The sequence below is a fragment of the Ixodes scapularis genome, unplaced genomic scaffold (genome assembly GCF_016920785.2).
Source record: "Ixodes scapularis isolate PalLabHiFi unplaced genomic scaffold, ASM1692078v2 PGA_scaffold2__306_contigs__length_199485367, whole genome shotgun sequence".
NCBI lineage: Eukaryota > Metazoa > Arthropoda > Arachnida > Ixodida > Ixodidae > Ixodes > Ixodes scapularis.
The window spans coordinates 130,292,189-130,310,067 of record NW_024609857.1 but is presented as its reverse complement, the minus strand read 5'-3'; the positions used below and the strand labels follow the sequence as shown (position 1 = coordinate 130,310,067).

The window sequence follows — 17,879 nt, the reverse complement described above, 5'->3', positions numbered from 1 at the left end:
CTACCACTGCTAACATTACTATCCACCATTTTGCTTTACAATGGACAGCAGTGGGCGCTAAGAGCCATTCCAACCAATCCAGATTGTACCACGTGACTACTCGGCCGCCGTATCGCTGCGCCCCTCCCGAAAGTCACGTGACATTCACACGGCGTAGTATTTGCTCGGATGGCTGGTAACGCTCACTGCGGTCCACCCTAAGGTGAAGCAGTATATACTGGCAATAGAAGAAAGAAAACAAGATTTTTGTTTGTTTTTATAGTCGTGTCAGTCACGCAGCTATCAGTGTCGGACAGTAAAACTTCCTTCAAAACTTCACACCGTAAATGACCTCCATTCTTGCATGAGCATAATTAACATGTAGCGAAAAGAATAAAACAAATTATAGGGTGCTGATTACGAAGCAGGATTACGAAATCTGCAGTTTTTACAACCCGATGAAAATGTCGGAAAGAAGTGGGCAACGCTGCTGTAGGCTTTTTAAGAGGAACGAAATCCGTTAAAGGAGGGATTGCAGAAATAAGAACATTTTTTAAATATTTCTTTATTATTTAAATTTTGTTCCTTGATTTTCTCGATTGTTGGCAAAGTTTTGCGAAATGACAGCAAACTGTCATTTTTTCTTTCGTCCTTTCGTCCGTTTTTTTATCTGCCTCCGTCTCAAGGGTACAAGTAGGTCGTTTCCTAACTAGCTTGCCAACGCTCTCTCAGCTCTAACACTCAAAGGACGCTATCGTGCAACGCGGTATTGGACTTTGCGCAGTAATTGAGGTCCAGCAGCTTGATTCCATCTTGCGTGTGCTCATCATAAAAGCAACTGTTTTTTTATTTCTTCTTTTCTGGTTGCCCGCAGCTGCTGCCTACGGTCTTCTGTCCATATCCGTTGCATTTTTGTCCGGAACTCTGCCGTCCATTGTGCAGGTTGGTACTTGTAAAAGAAAAGAAAAAAAGCTAAAAAAAAAACAAAAACTCCAAAGACAAACATTGTGAGGGGGATAGGTGCCGATAAAGCCACAAGAGTAGCTATGCTTAAGGTTATGGCCGCCAATTCTGCGATATTCTTGTAAGTGCCGCTATTTTTTTAGAGTGCAGGCTCAATTGGCGTTGGTTGCGGTTCAAAAATCCTACTTTTTGAATTTTAGATACTTTTGTCAAAACTCTCGGGCAAAGTAACCTTCCTCTGTTGCGCCTTAAAAAATATATATATAAAAAGATTTCGGATGAGGGAAAAGTGTTTCTTTTGATTTCAGATCAAGGTTTTTATTACTGGCAACACTGATCGTAAGCCTCAAGATGGCAGAAGTGTTACCTTAAAACGTGACATGCTTCGTGCCTGCAGGTGCCAAGACAGAAGGCGTCCTCCGTTGATCTGGAGAATAATGTAGACCACCCGGCAATGTTTGCATTTAGGTTGTTTTTCATGCAATGCTTGTTGCGCGTAAACGTTCCTGCATGCCATCCTCAAATTGAATACATTTGGGCCAGACTTTGAGCCTCCTAAGGGAGGACTGATGGAACAGTACCTCCTAGCGGAGACATTTTAGGAATCTAGAGTATAAAGTGAGCCATTCGTTGCATTCACGAGCATAAGAATTATGTCGTAAAATATAAATGTGTATTTTGCATCACTTTTCTAGACAACGAGGAATTTATCGTCTAGCGCTGTACAATGTTTCTTCAACTTTAGTTGTAAAATGTAAAACCAAGGGCCACTCAAAGCAGCGTTGAAGTCTTTAATTATGGAAACGCAAAATTTTGTTTTAACCAAGATGTAAAAAAAGAAGGAAAAAAGTTATACTCTAAGCGACCTGATTTCTGTGATGACCTTAACCTTCGCTCGAATGAAAATAATCGCAAGAAATGGGTCTCGAGAATATATCCCTGCATGGTAATGAATACGTAGCACACCACTGCAAATGACGAAATTGTGTGCCTGAAAACTATTCTCGAAATCCACATGACGCCAAAATCGCAAAATATTGAACCCACAAAAATACAGTTGTTTACAGTAATTACACAGTTTGTTTTGTCCTCTGTTTCGATCTGAAAGATCGTGTATATTAATCATGACGTTTTGCATCGAATGGGACGCAAACTGATCAACTTAAACTGAACTGTTTTTCTCATTTATTTCTCAAAATATTTCTGCTGCAATGCTGATTCAGTTTCAGGCAGACCATTTTCATGGATGCCGCGTGAGAGCACTAAGGGTATTTTAGGTTCACATCGCAGTTGTTAACGAGCAAACCTATAAATTAAACATTTAATGTATTTTCGAGTCTACCGAGTGCCACTAGGTGCGTAAAATAGCTGCGCGTGAGCGTGCGCTTTTTTGTTTTTAAATCACAGCTAGTTAAGCTGGTTTGTGAGTATGACTAAGCTTGATAATTTTTTATTAAAATAATAGAATCAATCCATCAGTCTGCAGGCACGAGAGGTCAGCTAATAAAATGTCCGGTGGATTTCTTCACTCCAAAACTTTAATAAGAATGTGCCAACTTGAAAAACCACAATCTTCCATTCTGCAAATATTGTACAATGTCATGAGCGTTACTAAATTTCTGACTCGTCTGATTCAATAATGTCCACGACGACTTTTACACATTTCAGGCAACCACTAGCCTCGTGGGCGCCATGTCTGGACCTCTTCTCGCCATCTTCCTCCTTGGAATCTTTTTTCCTTTCTGTAAGAAAAAGGTACTCTTTTGAATTGCTTTACTTTGTTATTTATGCTGAAGACTTCACATTTATGGTAGAAGCAAGCTGTTTTTTTTAATTTTCTTTCAGCAATGTCACAGATTTGTGAAAAACATTGGCAATGTTTTGTATTGGAAGATTACAATACGTTTCTGAAAAAAAGAGAAAGATGTGTCATGGCGTTTAAGGGAAGATAAAAAAAACGGACACTGGGGCCTGTTCAGGATTGTTTTTATTTCGCATGCTCATTCACACTGTGGAAAAAGGAAAGGCGAAAGAAACAAAAACTTTCAAGTTACAATGTTGCAAAACGACGCAATGCATTAACCAAAGTTGCATTGCGACCTCTGCTCCTCAACAAGAACAAAGCGGTTTGATTTTGAAGAACACCAACTGTTGTAATTACACGTAGAAGAGCGCGTTGAAACACTACGTAATATACAGAAAGAATAGAACACGTAAAGGACGAACATAGACACACACATTTCTTTCAATGAGCAACGAAAATTTATGAGATGTCCAAGACGCTACGACCTTGAACTCTAAAGAATTGAAGGAAAGAAAACAAAAATACTTAAAATTAGAATGAGACCAAATTACTCACAAATTTTAAAAATACCAAATTAAAATAATAGGGAAAATTATAAAAAAAAATTAACCCATGAAAAAGGGGGGAAAAAGAGAGAAAGAAAAAGGAAGGATATTAACCCCTGAAAAAGAGAAAAAGAAGAAGAAAGAAAATGAAAAGAAGGCAAAATTAATAATGATCAAAACAAGCCTCTTTTTACGACGATTCTGGCGCGAGAAATTTAAGCTCTTTTGATGATAACGCCAAAGAACGCTCAGAGACATTGTTCGCGGCGTTTCCGACCTTAAACGCTCCAATTATTTCGCGCCCACACTTACCTCTGTGTGAATCAAGCACAGTCGTATTTTCAACAGAAGCATCTCTTCATATTGAATTTCCGCCAGCCCTTCAGGATTACGAACTCCACAGAACTCATTTCTCACCTTACCTCTCTACACGTCACAACCAAGCCACACTCCATGTTTTTATTAGATATAGAAGATCTTTACCACAGTCTGGACCCCAGAATTCTCTTAAATTCAGTTTCTGATGCTATTTATGAGCACGGTCCATGCGCGTTCCGAAATACATCAGGGATCTCCATAAAGAACTTCACTGATCTCCTTAACCTTCAGTCCACGCTTGTTGAATACAACAAAAACATTTTTAGACAAAAGAGATGTTTCTGTATAGGCTCATGCCTAGCCCCGGTGATCAGTGAAGTCTCTCTCGTGTAGATAAAGCCAGCCGTGAAGTCTCAAATTGATGTGATAGCTCCCGAAAGTCGAGTGTTCCGATATGTAGAAGATTATCTAGTCGTTCATCCGTGCTCCATCTGTTCGCTGGCCATTTGTAATGCCTTTAATTCTTGCTCGTCGGGTCTGAACTTCATGAGTGAAGAACAAACAGATGAAGGTCTACAGTATCTGAATTTTAAACTTTATCTTCATTCTCAAGGTCTATCTTAGAGTTTTCAGCAACGATCCAAAAAACCTGTTCGTCCGTCCTGCAGTGATCACACCAAGTTTGTAAAGCTTGGAATCATCCGAACCCTCTTTGCTCTTCTCGCTCGAAATCCTGTTCACATCTCTCATCAGAAAGCGTCCTACGTCAGCATGACCGCCTGTTCCAAGCCGGTTATCCAGCCGAGGTTAAAACAAATGTGCCAGAGGGTGAATAACGAGAGTCGACCACCCGAACGCTCCATCAAGCACTCCAACAAGTATGCTAACTGTAAAGAGAAGGTAATGTATTCGTTTCCACTGAGTTGCGGAGGCCAATACATCTGCCAGACTGGAAGATGCCTAAATATTCGCCTTAGGGAGCACCATTTAAAAGTTACCAAGGCATCATCGGATTCATTCCACCCAATAGTTGTGCATGCCCGCACCTGCCGCGATTGCACCCCAAACTTTGAAAACACCAATGTGCTTGATTCCCACAGAGATTAATGTGAGCGCGAAATAATTGAAGCGTTTAAGATCAGGTACGCCGCGAACAATGTCTCTGAGCCTTCTTTTGCGTTATCGTAAAAAAAATCAGGAATTTCTAGCGCCAGAATTATAGTAAAAAAGGCTTGTTTTGATCAATTATTAATTTTGCCTTCTTTTCCTTTCTGGTCTTCTTCTTTTTTTCCTTTTTCAGGGGTTAATTTCCAAGTCCTTTCTTTTCTTCTTCCTTTTCCCTCTTTTTCAGGGGTTAGTTTTCCATAATTTTGGCTATTATTTTATTTTGGTATTTTTAAAATCTGTGAGTAATTTGGTCTCATTTTAAATTTGAGTATTTTCGTTGCCTTGCTTTCAATTCTTTGGAGCTCAAGGTCGTAGCGTCATGGGCATCTCATAAATGTTCGTTGCTCATTGAAAGAACTCTGTGTGTGTCTGCGTTCGTCCTTACGTGTTTTATTCTTTCTGTGTATTCTGTTGTAATTAGTAGTTGTCTTTGACACTTTTGCACGGGTTTAGGATTTTACGATGAGATGGTTGCTTTGAGTCGAATCATCTAGTGTTCAAAAGGAATTGAAGAGAAAAACTCATGAAACCACGTACATGGGACATTGGCACGCAAACAATTCTCGAGGGAATAATAGTACTCACCAGAGTCAGCACACGGTTCTGTAAATATATATGTATATCTGCAGAACATATTTACAATTGTTTATCCACAAGCCCCTATTTCACAGGAAACCTCGTATATTCTTAAGTTTACATTCTGTTGCTTTACCCTTCTGGTGTATACTCTCTCCTCCTAAAGCCGGTAGCGACTTACCCCATATAAAATGCCCACATGACTCCTGTAAGATACACTCCTATATATTACAACTACTGTTTTATTCGAATGCCGTCTTAGCTGACTACATTGAGTCATTTTGCGTGCACGTGGGCAAAGAAGGCTTCACCTCACACGTTTCATGCATAGCTTTTAGTGGAGCGGGAATGTATGCGGAGCGGAAGTTCGTCTGCTTCTACCACAGTGGTTGCGATGATGTCAAAATGCCGTGCTTTTATTGGCTGAATAAAGAAACAAAGAGTGGGTAGGCCTCAAGGTATCCAGCATTAAGGTTTACTCACTATCCTTTCAATCAAAGCCAATCAGAGCTCGGCGTCGTTCTGACGTCACCGAAACTCCTGCGCAAGAAGCAGACGACCTGCTCTGCGCATAGCCATTTTGTGTACCGCCACTTAGCCCTGGTTTCCGCCCTCTTGGAGACGGTCGACCGAGCGGCTCTATTTGCCGTTGGAAACGTGAGTTCCCAGTGCGGCCGCAATCAGTGGTATTCAAGTTTTTTTATATATATAGTGCGCAAAGGGCTTTCCGCCTGTTGCAGTTACCGTCGAGTCAACACAACCTAGAATAATCAAGGCTTTCCTCTTCATCCATCGAACATCGAGTCGGATGGCGCATACTCGGCATTTGGACGCGAGCCCAATGCCGAGCATGATTCGACGCGCTCATTGAACAAGAGGCCCAACCGAGCACTGACGCAGCTCTCGTATCCAATCGGCGCCTTCGCTCGATCTCATTGTGGTTATGGACACAACTTTACGCGCAGGATTTTATTATTCTAGGTGGTGCTGGTCTGGTATTGTAGCTCGTGGTGAATTAGCGTAAGTAGCGCAAGCACGAGTAACAAAAAAAAATGTATTCAATCTTAAAATCATGGCCGTGACGTCACCACAACAAAAACTGGGGCAGTACTGTGTGAATCCACATGACACTTACATAAATAGCTGTGACACTACATTACATCCTATTGTATTTTATGCACAAATAACAACAGACGCAGCGTGAGACTTAGGTGGCGTGATACAACGTCACTGGATCTTCGGCATTCTAGCTTACGCTGCGCGAGACTCATGTGCTCAGCCATCCTCGACACTTGCGGTTTGCTAGGCGGCGCGTTGAAGCAGCTGGGACGACCAGAGCGTTAGGCTAATCACGGATGAATGTTTGCCCATTTTTAAAAGCGTCGAACCGTACAAACGTTGTTGTCTTGCTAATGAGGACAAATTTATGCTTTTGTAGCATTCCTATATAAAGTTCATGAGGTTTCCCGATCCCCAATCTCACAAGATGTGATAAATGCTCGCTGCTCCTTAACAAATATAACAGTTTGGAACGCTGCCATTTTGAATATGCTGCCGCTCTCATTTTGAACATTCCGCCACCTATTGGGCAATCTTATCAACTTTTCTAAGAATATAATTTTCATGCTTACACGTACGTTGAGCTCCAATCAAAGTGGCACATACACTCTCTTCGCATCTAAATTGGTATGGAAAATTGTGTTTGTGTTTAAACGAATAAACAACGAAGAAAAGCCACCATTAATTTCTTTTGAAGTTTTCCAATATGTAATCGCTCTTGTAGCTAGAGCGGCCGCCCGACATTTTTGGTGACGCTTGCCTAACAAAATCGCCGGTCTGTAAACACGGGGACCCAGGAGGTGACCGAGCCTTTTTATTACAACGCGCCGTTAGTTTCTTCCGCCTTCCTTTGTTTGCAACAAAAGATAGACATAATATCTGTTTAAAGCTTGCTTTAGGAGACCATCAACAACATTTTCTGGTTTGCCGATTGGTGGTACTAAATAATTTTGGGAAATACCTATGGAGACTTCACAAAGCCTCAACTGCGACTTTTATGTTTTTTTTTAAATTATGTATCTATTTGCGGCAGGTGTAAGTTATTTTTCCTGTTGTATCGTTTCATTGTTGCAACTGCTTTTAAAGATGCGAAACGGGATCTTCTCAAGTCAACAACTGTTGGCCTTTGGTCACTTCAGGCAAACTTGCATAAATGCAAACAAAATATTTGAACAATTGTTCCTATTTCCAGTCTCTTTTTCAATCTCAGATTTTGATTATGCACTGTAATGTTCAACCAATAACTAAGTGTACTTTCTTGCGTTATTGACTCGCAGGCAGATTACGCACTTCTAAAAGAAGCAGTACCCTTTTGAAAATACCGCTTCAGCCCTGATGTGTTTTGCGACCCTCTCAGAGCTTTAAACCCCTTAACCCATCATACATCTCAGCCCTTCAAACCCCTTCAGCCCTTCAAAAAACTTGAGTCCTTTAAGACACATCAGCCCTTCAACCCCTTAGGCGCCCAAATGACTGGGAACGATAGACCTAACATGCGTTTTAAAACGTCTTGGGAAATTCATTTCCGACTTTAAGTTTCGCAATATGCTGAAGCTAAGACGATAAGAACCAACGTTTACTCAAACCTGTGCGCAAGCAGCTGTAGACAAAAGAAATCAGATTATATAGGAACAACTGAATTCTTTGTCGCAAAATATCTTTCGAGGTACAATTCTGCTGGGTAAATACCTGGGACGTATGGAAGATAAACTAATAAAAACAAAAACATCGCACGCACATATGCACACTGTCAGTAGAACGTTTACCGAAAACCACAAGCGAACAACCAACATCCACCGCCGCTGAAAAATCCTGAACACAGTCACTGTGTCGTCCCTGTTGCCGTTGCGTTGGCCCCAGAAACAGGGCACTAAGAGACGTTCTTGATTCGTAAAGTCAGTTGCTCAAGAAGATAGGTCCTTCGCATGGGGCGGGAAGCCGACACTGAGTATCCGCTCCTGGTTGCTTATTTAGTCTGCGCTCATTGACGGAGGAAAAAAAACAGGGCTACCAGCTTCTGAAGAAGGCGGTAATTCGATTGACTAAACCGGTTATCTTCAAACAAACAGCAATAAGTCTCCCTCTCAATTTTTCTCACGTACCCTTTTTTCCTTGTGAGCGAGGACTTCGCTTCCTTGGGCATCCCTTGTTGAACCCGTGAAACACGTACAGGGAACTCACAGTCGCAACAATGGGTATGCGTTAACCAAGGCCACGACAGGATAGGGACGAGAGAACGTCACCGCGAAATGTAACACTCATTGCGGCCCCCCCTACAAAATGGCTAAGCGGCTTTCCCGATGAATACATCCTGAAGGGTCACGTGATATTTCCCACAGACCCGTTAAAACGAATTTGATGGGTGCGGTAATCTTATGTAAATAATCGGGACATACGCCACATGCCTCTAAAAGCTATGACGGGTCTCTTAAACTCTCTTGAAAATTTTGAAGGGCGCATGAGGCCCTTTAGATAACTTTGACGAACATTTTAAACCCTTGAAAAGGTTTTGAAGGGTACGTCAAAAACATCCCCTATAGACATTTTTGCGAATAGGGTAGGTATGTGTGACATGATGCCGTTTAAAAGATCTGATATTACCCACATTTTTTGTGGAAACCGATATGTGTATACTTGCCCCGCTTTTAGGGTGTGATTACGGGCGCCTTGGTAGGCGTGTTCCTGGCCTCGTGGCACGCCTTGGGCTCCATCGCCTACCCACGGACAGCTAGCGGACTGCCAACGTCGACAGCGAGCTGCCTGGAATTCAATCAGACGCTCACCTTCGGGTCTTTTGAAGCACCGCCAGTACCGAAGTAATACTTTGGGACGTCGTCTTTATTGCATAGAACTCGCTAGTACTGTCGACAGGGCGGCGCGTTCTGTGGTTTATTCTGACTACATTTGGTTATGTTTTGACTTTTGAGTACGTTACCAAATATTGACGTACACACTACTTACAAAAAAGTCAGCGTTTACCCACACAAGTACGGACAATAGCCGTGTGCAGAAATCATATTCGCGTGAAGCGAAGCGTGCGCCGGCCCAATAACAACGCCACAGCAGCGACGTGGCTTCAGGGCCGCGTGTCGGTGGATAAAGGTCAAAGACGCGGCATTAAAAACCGTTAGAATTTCACAGAAGAGACGGTGTTGGCATAAATGCCAAACAAGTTCATGCTATCTTCCATCATGGCGGTAAGGCAAAACACAAGTAAAATACATGTGTTTCTTTGTAACGGCTTAGTCGATTTGCTGTCCCAATCGTGGACAGAGCCGGTTTAGGAGGAGTAGCATTGGCATCTTTGTGTAGTTCGTATTCCTTTCAAAGTTTCAGGAACCTAATTTGTGGTACAATTTTACAAAATATATGTCAATTAAAAAGATAAGATGACCTATCTTTTTTTTTTCAAATAGCGAAGTCATTGACGCAATTGCCCACACTCTGAATCAGTTAGCAGTGCTACTTTTGTTGATTTCTAAAAGCACAAAGATGAAGCCACGCCAATGTTCTGATACATTTGTTTTAGTTTTTCTTTGACCACCATAACTACAATTGAACCAGTGTTTTTTGCTTAAAATGCCAAGTTTCCGCCAGCTCGCCCCTGCACTCGCCTTTTGCTAAACGTTTCCGCACAATAAAAAAAAAAAAAAAAAAACTTTACTATTTTTGAACGTCCTCCTATCGAACAATATTTAAGGAACATTGGTTGTGCACATATATATCTTAAATACCACTTCTTAACGACCTTTTACCTCACTGTGTGTCCCAAACCGGTTACAAGGCTACATAATTGGGAAGAAAAAAACCATATAGAATTGCGATATACTGTAGGGAAAGAACAGGAATATGTGATTATTCGAAGAGAGGAATACCTTTTGGAAAGAATACGCGTGCTACATGATTCATTTCGCCCTTGGCACGTGAAAGTCTTGCTAACTCACAGATGGTAAAAAATAACGAGACAGCAGTGGATTTGCATCCCCGAACCTTCGGTTACGAGCCAGACACGCTACTGACTAGGCATGTCCGCCGCACTTTGTGCTCACTGGCAGGAAGAGCATGAGAAGCGACCGGTGGTGGCAAACAGAAAAGACAAGCGCAATGAAGATACAGTTTTGGGCTGGTTGATCGGCTTCATCAGATTGTAGTGTCGGCAGTGGTCGCACTTAATGTGAAAAGGAGTATAGAAGAAGGGCAGGAAACAGTTTGCAAAAAAAGGTGATCGATAGGTTTTTCTATTTTTCTCTCGTAACTGAAATAACTAGTGTTCATCTCGGGCATCAGTAGATGGACAATATTAGCGTGATAGCGTTAAGGCGTTCGTGTAGCAGAAAAGCCGGCCTCGGTGGCGTGACGCGAAAATCCTGATTGGTCGATAGGGTCATGATATCATAGCCACATGACGTCGCGCGGGAATTTCAAACAAGCCTCAACGCTCGCGTGAACCGTGACATTACGCGTGGAATGAGAATGATTTAATAACTTGTTATGTAATGCGAATTAAAGGTTGTCGCATGTTTAAATTGATTTCAATTTATAAAGTAACAAATTTTTCTTTAAAAAATTGTGAAAAATTTCAGGTGGGATTTTAATCCATGACCCTTCGGTTGCGAGCCAGACACGCTACTGACTGGGCCATCTCAACCGCACTTCCTGCTCACTGGCAGGAAGAGCATTGTAAGCGACTGAGAAGGCGATTGGAACGGAGAACGATAACGCTTTCGCGTTCCACTCTTAGAGGCGAAGCTAAAGCGTCCTCTAAGTTTTTAGTGATCATGTCCGTATATGGGAGTAAAGGAATAAATTAAAGAACAGTGCTATTGTCGCCTTCGTAGTGTCGCGTGTTGGGGATACCATGTTTTATTTTTATTTATATGAACTTAAACGCGGTCGTCCAATAACTCGAAAAGTTAATGAACAACCATGTATATTTTATCTTAATGCCCTGCGACAAAAAAACTAGTCTTGATTTTTTTTTTATGTTAACCTCTACAAACGTTAAAGCAAATACGTTTATTCTGGGACTTTTCTCGAACGTGGTAACCTTTAGAGAAGCCAGCTGTAGCAGCACCCGATTTATAGTTCAAAAGAGGAATATACCGAAACGAGACGAATGGAAACAACTGACATCCCAATGTCCTGTCTGCCCTTAACTGCAGCGGCATCCTCATGTTCTACCACATCTCGTATCTTTGGACCGGCAGCATTGGTTTTTTGTCCTCCATCCTCGTGGGACTCGCCGTCAGCCTCATCTTCGGTGAGTCCACCGCAGGGGTTGCCATACTTAAAAGGCAACTCCATTACATTTTTGTTATTTTGAAAGCGACGAAACTTGTTGAGACTGACGCTCAGGCCAGCCGGCGGAATCAGCAGACCCCGGTTAGCCAAAGCATGTCAGCGCTGTGTGTATGCACTCCCTTGTTTCGTGCTCGTCATTTGTAAGAGCTGCTCTCACCGTCAGAGGAAAAAAAAAACAATGCTGTTCAGTTTAGTGTCATTCGGAAAGACCGCAGCTCAAAACCAAAAGTAAAACTGCGTCAATTTTTGCTTTTCATGTTGAGTTTTGAGGTGTCGAGTGAATGAATGTTCGTGTACTCCGTTTCACCTTACGATAACCGCAGTAGGCAATGCAGGCCATCGGAATCTATACGATACTGTGCGAGGAATATATGACCTTCAGAAGGAGTGCAGCAACTCGCGGAATGCGTTGTTACGATACACCTTCACAACTCTGGATTGCCTGGGATGGTTTGCAGCGTTAATGCAGTCCATTAGTGTAAGGTAATGTCGAGTATAGAACACGGGAACTCCCAAGCAATGTTTAAAATCAAGTGTCAGTTTTTTTTTTTTTTTTTTTTTTTAATGCGAAAGGGTTAACTGTCTCAAGGAGCAAGCTGACGTCCTCAGTTTGAAGCACGAAAACGGCACCTAGTTTCCTTTGGTTCCATTGGCTGGTGCGCTTCGACGGGGCTCCCATTGGCCGCTGCTCTCGTTAGTTTCCACGACTGCTCACGCCATGACGCTGCGTGTTCATCAGCCAAGCCACGAGGGGAGGCTTCGGCGCTGCCATCGCTCCGTCTGACGTAAATGAGAGGAGTATTATTCCACCTTGTAAATTATTTGACAACGCTTTCTTCACCTCGTCGCCACTCGTATTGCAAACGCGGCCCATAAACCACTTGACCAACCCCGATCAAGCAGGTGGAAACACTAAAATCTAGCCTCTCTTGGCTAGATTTCGAAAGATGTCCTGTTCCCGTCCTCGTCCTCTCTGTTTTATACTTTCAAGTTTTGTGTCTCTCCTGCCACTCATCGCTCGAAGCACCATCTAGAGGCTGTGTTTCAATACCTTGTATTTCACAAATTTGACGAAGCGCCATCTGGAGGCTGTATATAAAAACCTGTCTCTTCCCCTGAGTACACTGTAGTTACCATAGCAGCCGTCCCCAAAACGGTGGCGCTTCAAACGAAAGAAGACAGACCTTGGAGAGAGAGAGGGGCACTGTTCGTGGAACCAGAGTTTCTGGGCAATTCCGCGATGCGCGACTGCGTCTGCACGCAACGCCCCAACCCGACAGCACCCCGCCCGGAACGAAAAGCGCGAAGCCCGAGTGAAATTTCTACCAGATTTGTCCTTGCTCCGACACCTCTCTCTAATTCCACCATGTACGCAGGCTAGAATCGCCATTTCACGCTGCGCTTTTGGGGTTTGCTTGGATGACAAGGCAGCACACACTCGCAGTAAATTGGCAAACGCTGGAACTTTTCCCTTTCTGCGCTACATGATGGACTCTGTCGGCTTCTGTATAGCGTCGATAGTGCTCCGTTGTATTGTGAAACGAAGGGTAGAACAAATATGCAACTCGTGTATCTTTCAAGTAGCGACTCCTTGTGCGGCACCCACTGACGCGACGGTGCCGGAAATAATTAGAAACATGGCTCAATGTATTAGAAGAATGGAATGGAAGAAGTTAAGTTCTTCGGCTACGTGTGATTTAAGTCATGCATGTAAGCTTTCGTTACTTGTTAGAGGGGCAAGGCAACGATAATCAATTCGGATTTTTTTTTCACTTTACACGAGCTTGCTGGCACTAGTTGGGACTGAAGGAAACTCGCACGCAACGCCACTGTCCAGAAATTCCTTTGTAGTGGTGTAATTTCAAAGACGAAAGCGAGCGTTTTCATTCAGTCTCTCCTTAGAAAATCGTGATGCCGTATCTGGGCGGTCGCAGTATCGCCCAGTGACGATATTTAAATACGGCTCATAGATTGGAGCCGAACATTGCTTGCGTACTTGATTTGGGCTTGTGTACAACCGCTGCAATAACGACAATAGCCGAACAATAAAAATGTCTGGAACTCAGCGCGTGTTTTGTTCCTTGCCAACCCCAACCCGTGGCTATGATCAACTTTGACGGCATATAATCGACTCCAGATTACGTTGCCGCTTGTTATGGCTGCGAGTTAAAGGGGTTAAACGCTGCTCGTTTCTCTTTAATTTTTTTTTCTGCGACTTTGATTGCGTGTCGTGAAAAACGAATGGGTGTTTCACAGATCATTAACATCAGGGATCCGTTCTAAGCGGTATTTGCGCAAAGCACACGAATCGCTGCATCGCACCTTTGACCTAAACCGATGACTCTATCCAGGGGCTTTAGCAAAAGGTATCACTGCGCGACACCACCTGGCTGTCAGTATTAAAGGCCGACGGACACTTGGCGCTTTCCACTTTTGCCCGCCTCCTCCTTTCCTATATCCTCTCCGCTATTTATTTTGCCCCGACTTGACTCCCGTGGCAGCTTAGGAGGGGAAGGGGGAGTGCTAAAAGGACTGTTTTTCCTGCTGAAAACCGTGGTTGTACGTTGGTCTTTAAACCGCAATATCACTGATCATTCGTCCTACAAGATAGACGGCGTTCACTGCAGACATGACGGCAGAATTATCTACGAACGCGCTTGAAACATGCTGTCTTTATACATACGCGTTTCTCGAACATGTCTGCAGGCAGCTTTTGTATGGCCAATGTGCAAGCAAGGAACGTCCTCCTTAGATAGTGTGTGTACACTGTCTTTTGTATGACATTTTATCGTTCTGACCGTGGCTTTAGGGTACGCTTGTTTTGCGAGAATGTGGACTTTGTTGAGGATTCGCAGCTTTTGGCAGTGGTGGTACCGCGGTGTGAACATCACGCTCCCTAATATCAAGAATCAAGAAGTTTGCTTACATTTTCCGGTCATAAAAAATACGATGCTAGGCTAATATTTAGCGAGGTCGGAATTGCTTACGCGCCACAGGTCTGTGTATTGCTGCTCATACCTCGATCACTCAAACGACGGCCATTTTCATAGGTGCCAGCGCGCCTTCTATATGTCGTGAAATTTGTCGAATTGTTTTAAACGACGATCACGCGGACGAATGTATAACTTCTTCCCGCTACGTCTTTTAAAAAGGGGCGCACAGTTCTTACCTTTTCCGTTGTTGGAATGAGGGGTTTCGGATAGGCGAGCTTGTGTACTGTAAAACGTCGATGCATTAAGAAAAGACGAAAGGGTGAAAAGGTACAAGAAATAACGTAAAGAAAGCCTTTAAGACGTCGTTGTCTTTGTTTTTTTGTTTTTTTTTTCGTTTCATCTTGTTCGGGGGTTCTATTAGTGTCTCCGTTCTTTGTGTTTTTCGGCAATCCAGTTTTGTGGAGGCCTTTCTCTTTCAAACTTTACTCCGACAAGCAGTATCCTAGAAACAAACCTCACACAAAAGTTAGGACAGTAGGTATTTTTTTTTATAAACGTATTAATTTTGTTTGCTTTGAAAACCGCAGAGCGAGATGACACGGACAAAGTGGACCCGAAGCACATATGTCCATTTTCCCGGAGGTTCATGGACAACTACGACGCCACTAAGACGGCCAAAGTGTCGGAAAATATTTGCATGGTATGATCGTCTTTGCAAGAGGTTCTGCACATTCTATAGAAGTGATCACCTGCTAGATTAATGGTTCCTTATGTCTGGCATGGTAGGAAGCGTTCTCTCGTAGAGCTTCATCGATTTAATTAATGAACAGATTTATGCGAGCGAGGTATTCCGAGAAGGCTCTGGTTTAGATATAGGTACACTTCAACTCATATAACGTAGCAGTCCACAAAAACCTTAGTCCGACTAAGTAAGTAGTGTGTCTATAACAGTGCGAGTCGCATAAATAGCCGACCTTAATGTTTGGGTAATTAAAAGCATACTGGCAAAATTAAAATATAAATAACATATTTATACTCAAACTTACTTAAATATTACCATTAACATACTAAGACAATATTAACGCACTTGAACATTTAACCCAATGCTATATTCTATTCTAAACAAATAAATAACTCACTGACGACCACCCCTAGTAAAGCCATCAAAGTGACGTATATTCTTTTAGAATATGTGTGACGCAGCAAGCTGCCCTCCAACAATCGCCGATATACAGAGCGATGCTTGGCGACGCCACTACGTCATCGCTTCCTAACATCCTAGGTTGGTGTATGACCGAGGATGAACTAAAGAACTGCAGTAGGGTGGAAAGTTGGGCTAGTTGGTAGTTATTCATCTTGGTTTTAAAAACGCACAAAAGACGAGGACCGAGTAAGTCCGTCGTTTATGTTTCTTACTCTGTCCTCGTCTTTGTGCGCTTTTAAAACCAAGATGAACTAAAAACCCCAGATAAGAGCTTCGTACAAGTAGCAACATTTTTTTAAGCGCCAACGGCATGACGGTGCAGGTTTTAGGAAGCGAACGGTGGCGCACAGCAGAGGTTTGAAGTGAATGCCGCCATTTTGTTCCAGCGCAATGTGTTCTGTCATCTTCATTGGCTGTCGTTACTTCTAAAATGAGTATCAAGGGACTTCAGGATAAACAAGGTTGGAACCGAAAGTTCTCGGAGCGTGCCAATGGGACTTCGGCGGGAAAAGAACGGCGTCATTGTCGCGAGGGTCCAATCGGCGAGCTCCGTGGACTCCGGCCCCGACATTTCGTTTGACCAGTCTGGGGCCCCTGCACTGTCGCTTAAATGCCTGCTTAATTTGCCAACTCAAACCATACGTTGGTGTTATTTTTTTTATTAATTGTACACCTTCATGGCAGCACTTTCGTGACCCTGTTCGGGTCTGCAAATGACTAAACGATATTTCACGACGTTTCAAAAACTTGCAATAGGCGCGCTCTGGTAATCGTTTTATTTGTTTTAAGTTATCTCTAATGCTCTAAGTGAAATAATGATGCGTCAAGGTCAGTTTAGAGTATCATTGAAACCCACGGCAATGCATTGAGTGCAGACCTTTGATTTAGGTACACTGCTGAAGGTGTATTGAAGGCATCGAAAACGAGGAAGAGTGTTACACGCGGGTTTTCTGGAAAAGAAAGTGCTATAGCAAGAGGAAAAAAAAAAAAAGCTCGCTTGTTATTTTTTTTTTATTTTGCAGGAAATTTATGCGACACTGGTAATTGCCGTCTGATCGCTACACATGTCATCATATCTTTGACAAATTGGAGTGTGCTGGCGAGCTACACGGATAAAAAGAAAGCTACTAAAGGACTAGGCCAAAAACAAGGACGAAGATACAAAATTATGTTAGGACCCATCTTCGTCCTTAACGTAGCTTTCTTTTTATCTACTAATACTATTCATGCCATCATTTTCATTTTACTTATTTTATTTTCAGGATGAACACGAGCTGAAAAAACTCATGGTCGGCGACTGATGAAGCAAGCAGTTTGTCCCCTAAACATTACAAAACAGGTTGTTGAACGGAGGCCTTAAAGTTTGGAAGACGCATATATGTAAATATCTCGCAAATGCATTACAGCTTAGTGGCTGAAGCCACACGACGGCCATCTTAAATTCATCCAAACATTCGGCATTCCGGTTGTGCGTGATATTTTTAAATAATCCGTACCTTCCGTTTGGTAACTTTTAGAGTCGACTTTACGAACACATTATATAGGTTTCGAATTGTGTTTAAGATAATATTTAAAATAAGTCATATCAGTTGGTCTTTTTGGCTTTATATTTCCGTTCTTACTATAAACGAGTATTCAACAAAATATTTGACTTGAAGGCACATGGCTGTACGTTTGCAATCTCTTATATTAAAGCGTGTCTTAAATATGGCTTTTTGCGAAAAATAGTGAACTTTTGAGACCTATAAATAATTATAGAAATGACAAGGACGTGTATACAAATGTTACAGTCATCAGTACTTGCACAAAGTTATTTTCACGCGTCTCGCGTATAAAATTAAGCATTTATACACTCAAACTTCAATTCGTGGAACAATTGCACCGAATGTAAGGACAAACACCTTCAGTCAAGACTTCTACCAAACACAAAATAACTCATACAGAATATATATCCCGTGGTCCTTTCTATTTTTATTTACTTCGAAGCATGTTTTCAAAATAAGTCGTACTAGAAAATGTTAATTTTATTG

General features: G+C 42.4%; 1 protein-coding gene across 2 annotated transcripts in view; it reads left to right on the top strand.

The window, feature by feature from the left end:
* Window positions 1–17,616, top strand: part of LOC8039173 (sodium-coupled monocarboxylate transporter 2) — a 59,763-nt gene extending 42,147 nt beyond the window's left edge. For both annotated transcript variants that reach the window (XM_029982029.4, XM_040223512.1), the window contains 6 exons: window positions 854–921; window positions 2,611–2,697; window positions 9,061–9,227; window positions 11,574–11,671; window positions 15,233–15,345; window positions 17,112–17,616. In XM_029982029.4, coding sequence (XP_029837889.2) covers window positions 854–921; window positions 2,611–2,697; window positions 9,061–9,227; window positions 11,574–11,671; window positions 15,233–15,345; window positions 17,112–17,150 — 572 coding nt within the window. In that variant the 3' untranslated portion in view covers window positions 17,151–17,616. The remainder of the gene's footprint in view (window positions 1–853; window positions 922–2,610; window positions 2,698–9,060; window positions 9,228–11,573; window positions 11,672–15,232; window positions 15,346–17,111) is intronic.
* Window positions 17,617–17,879: the final 263 nt, after the last annotated feature.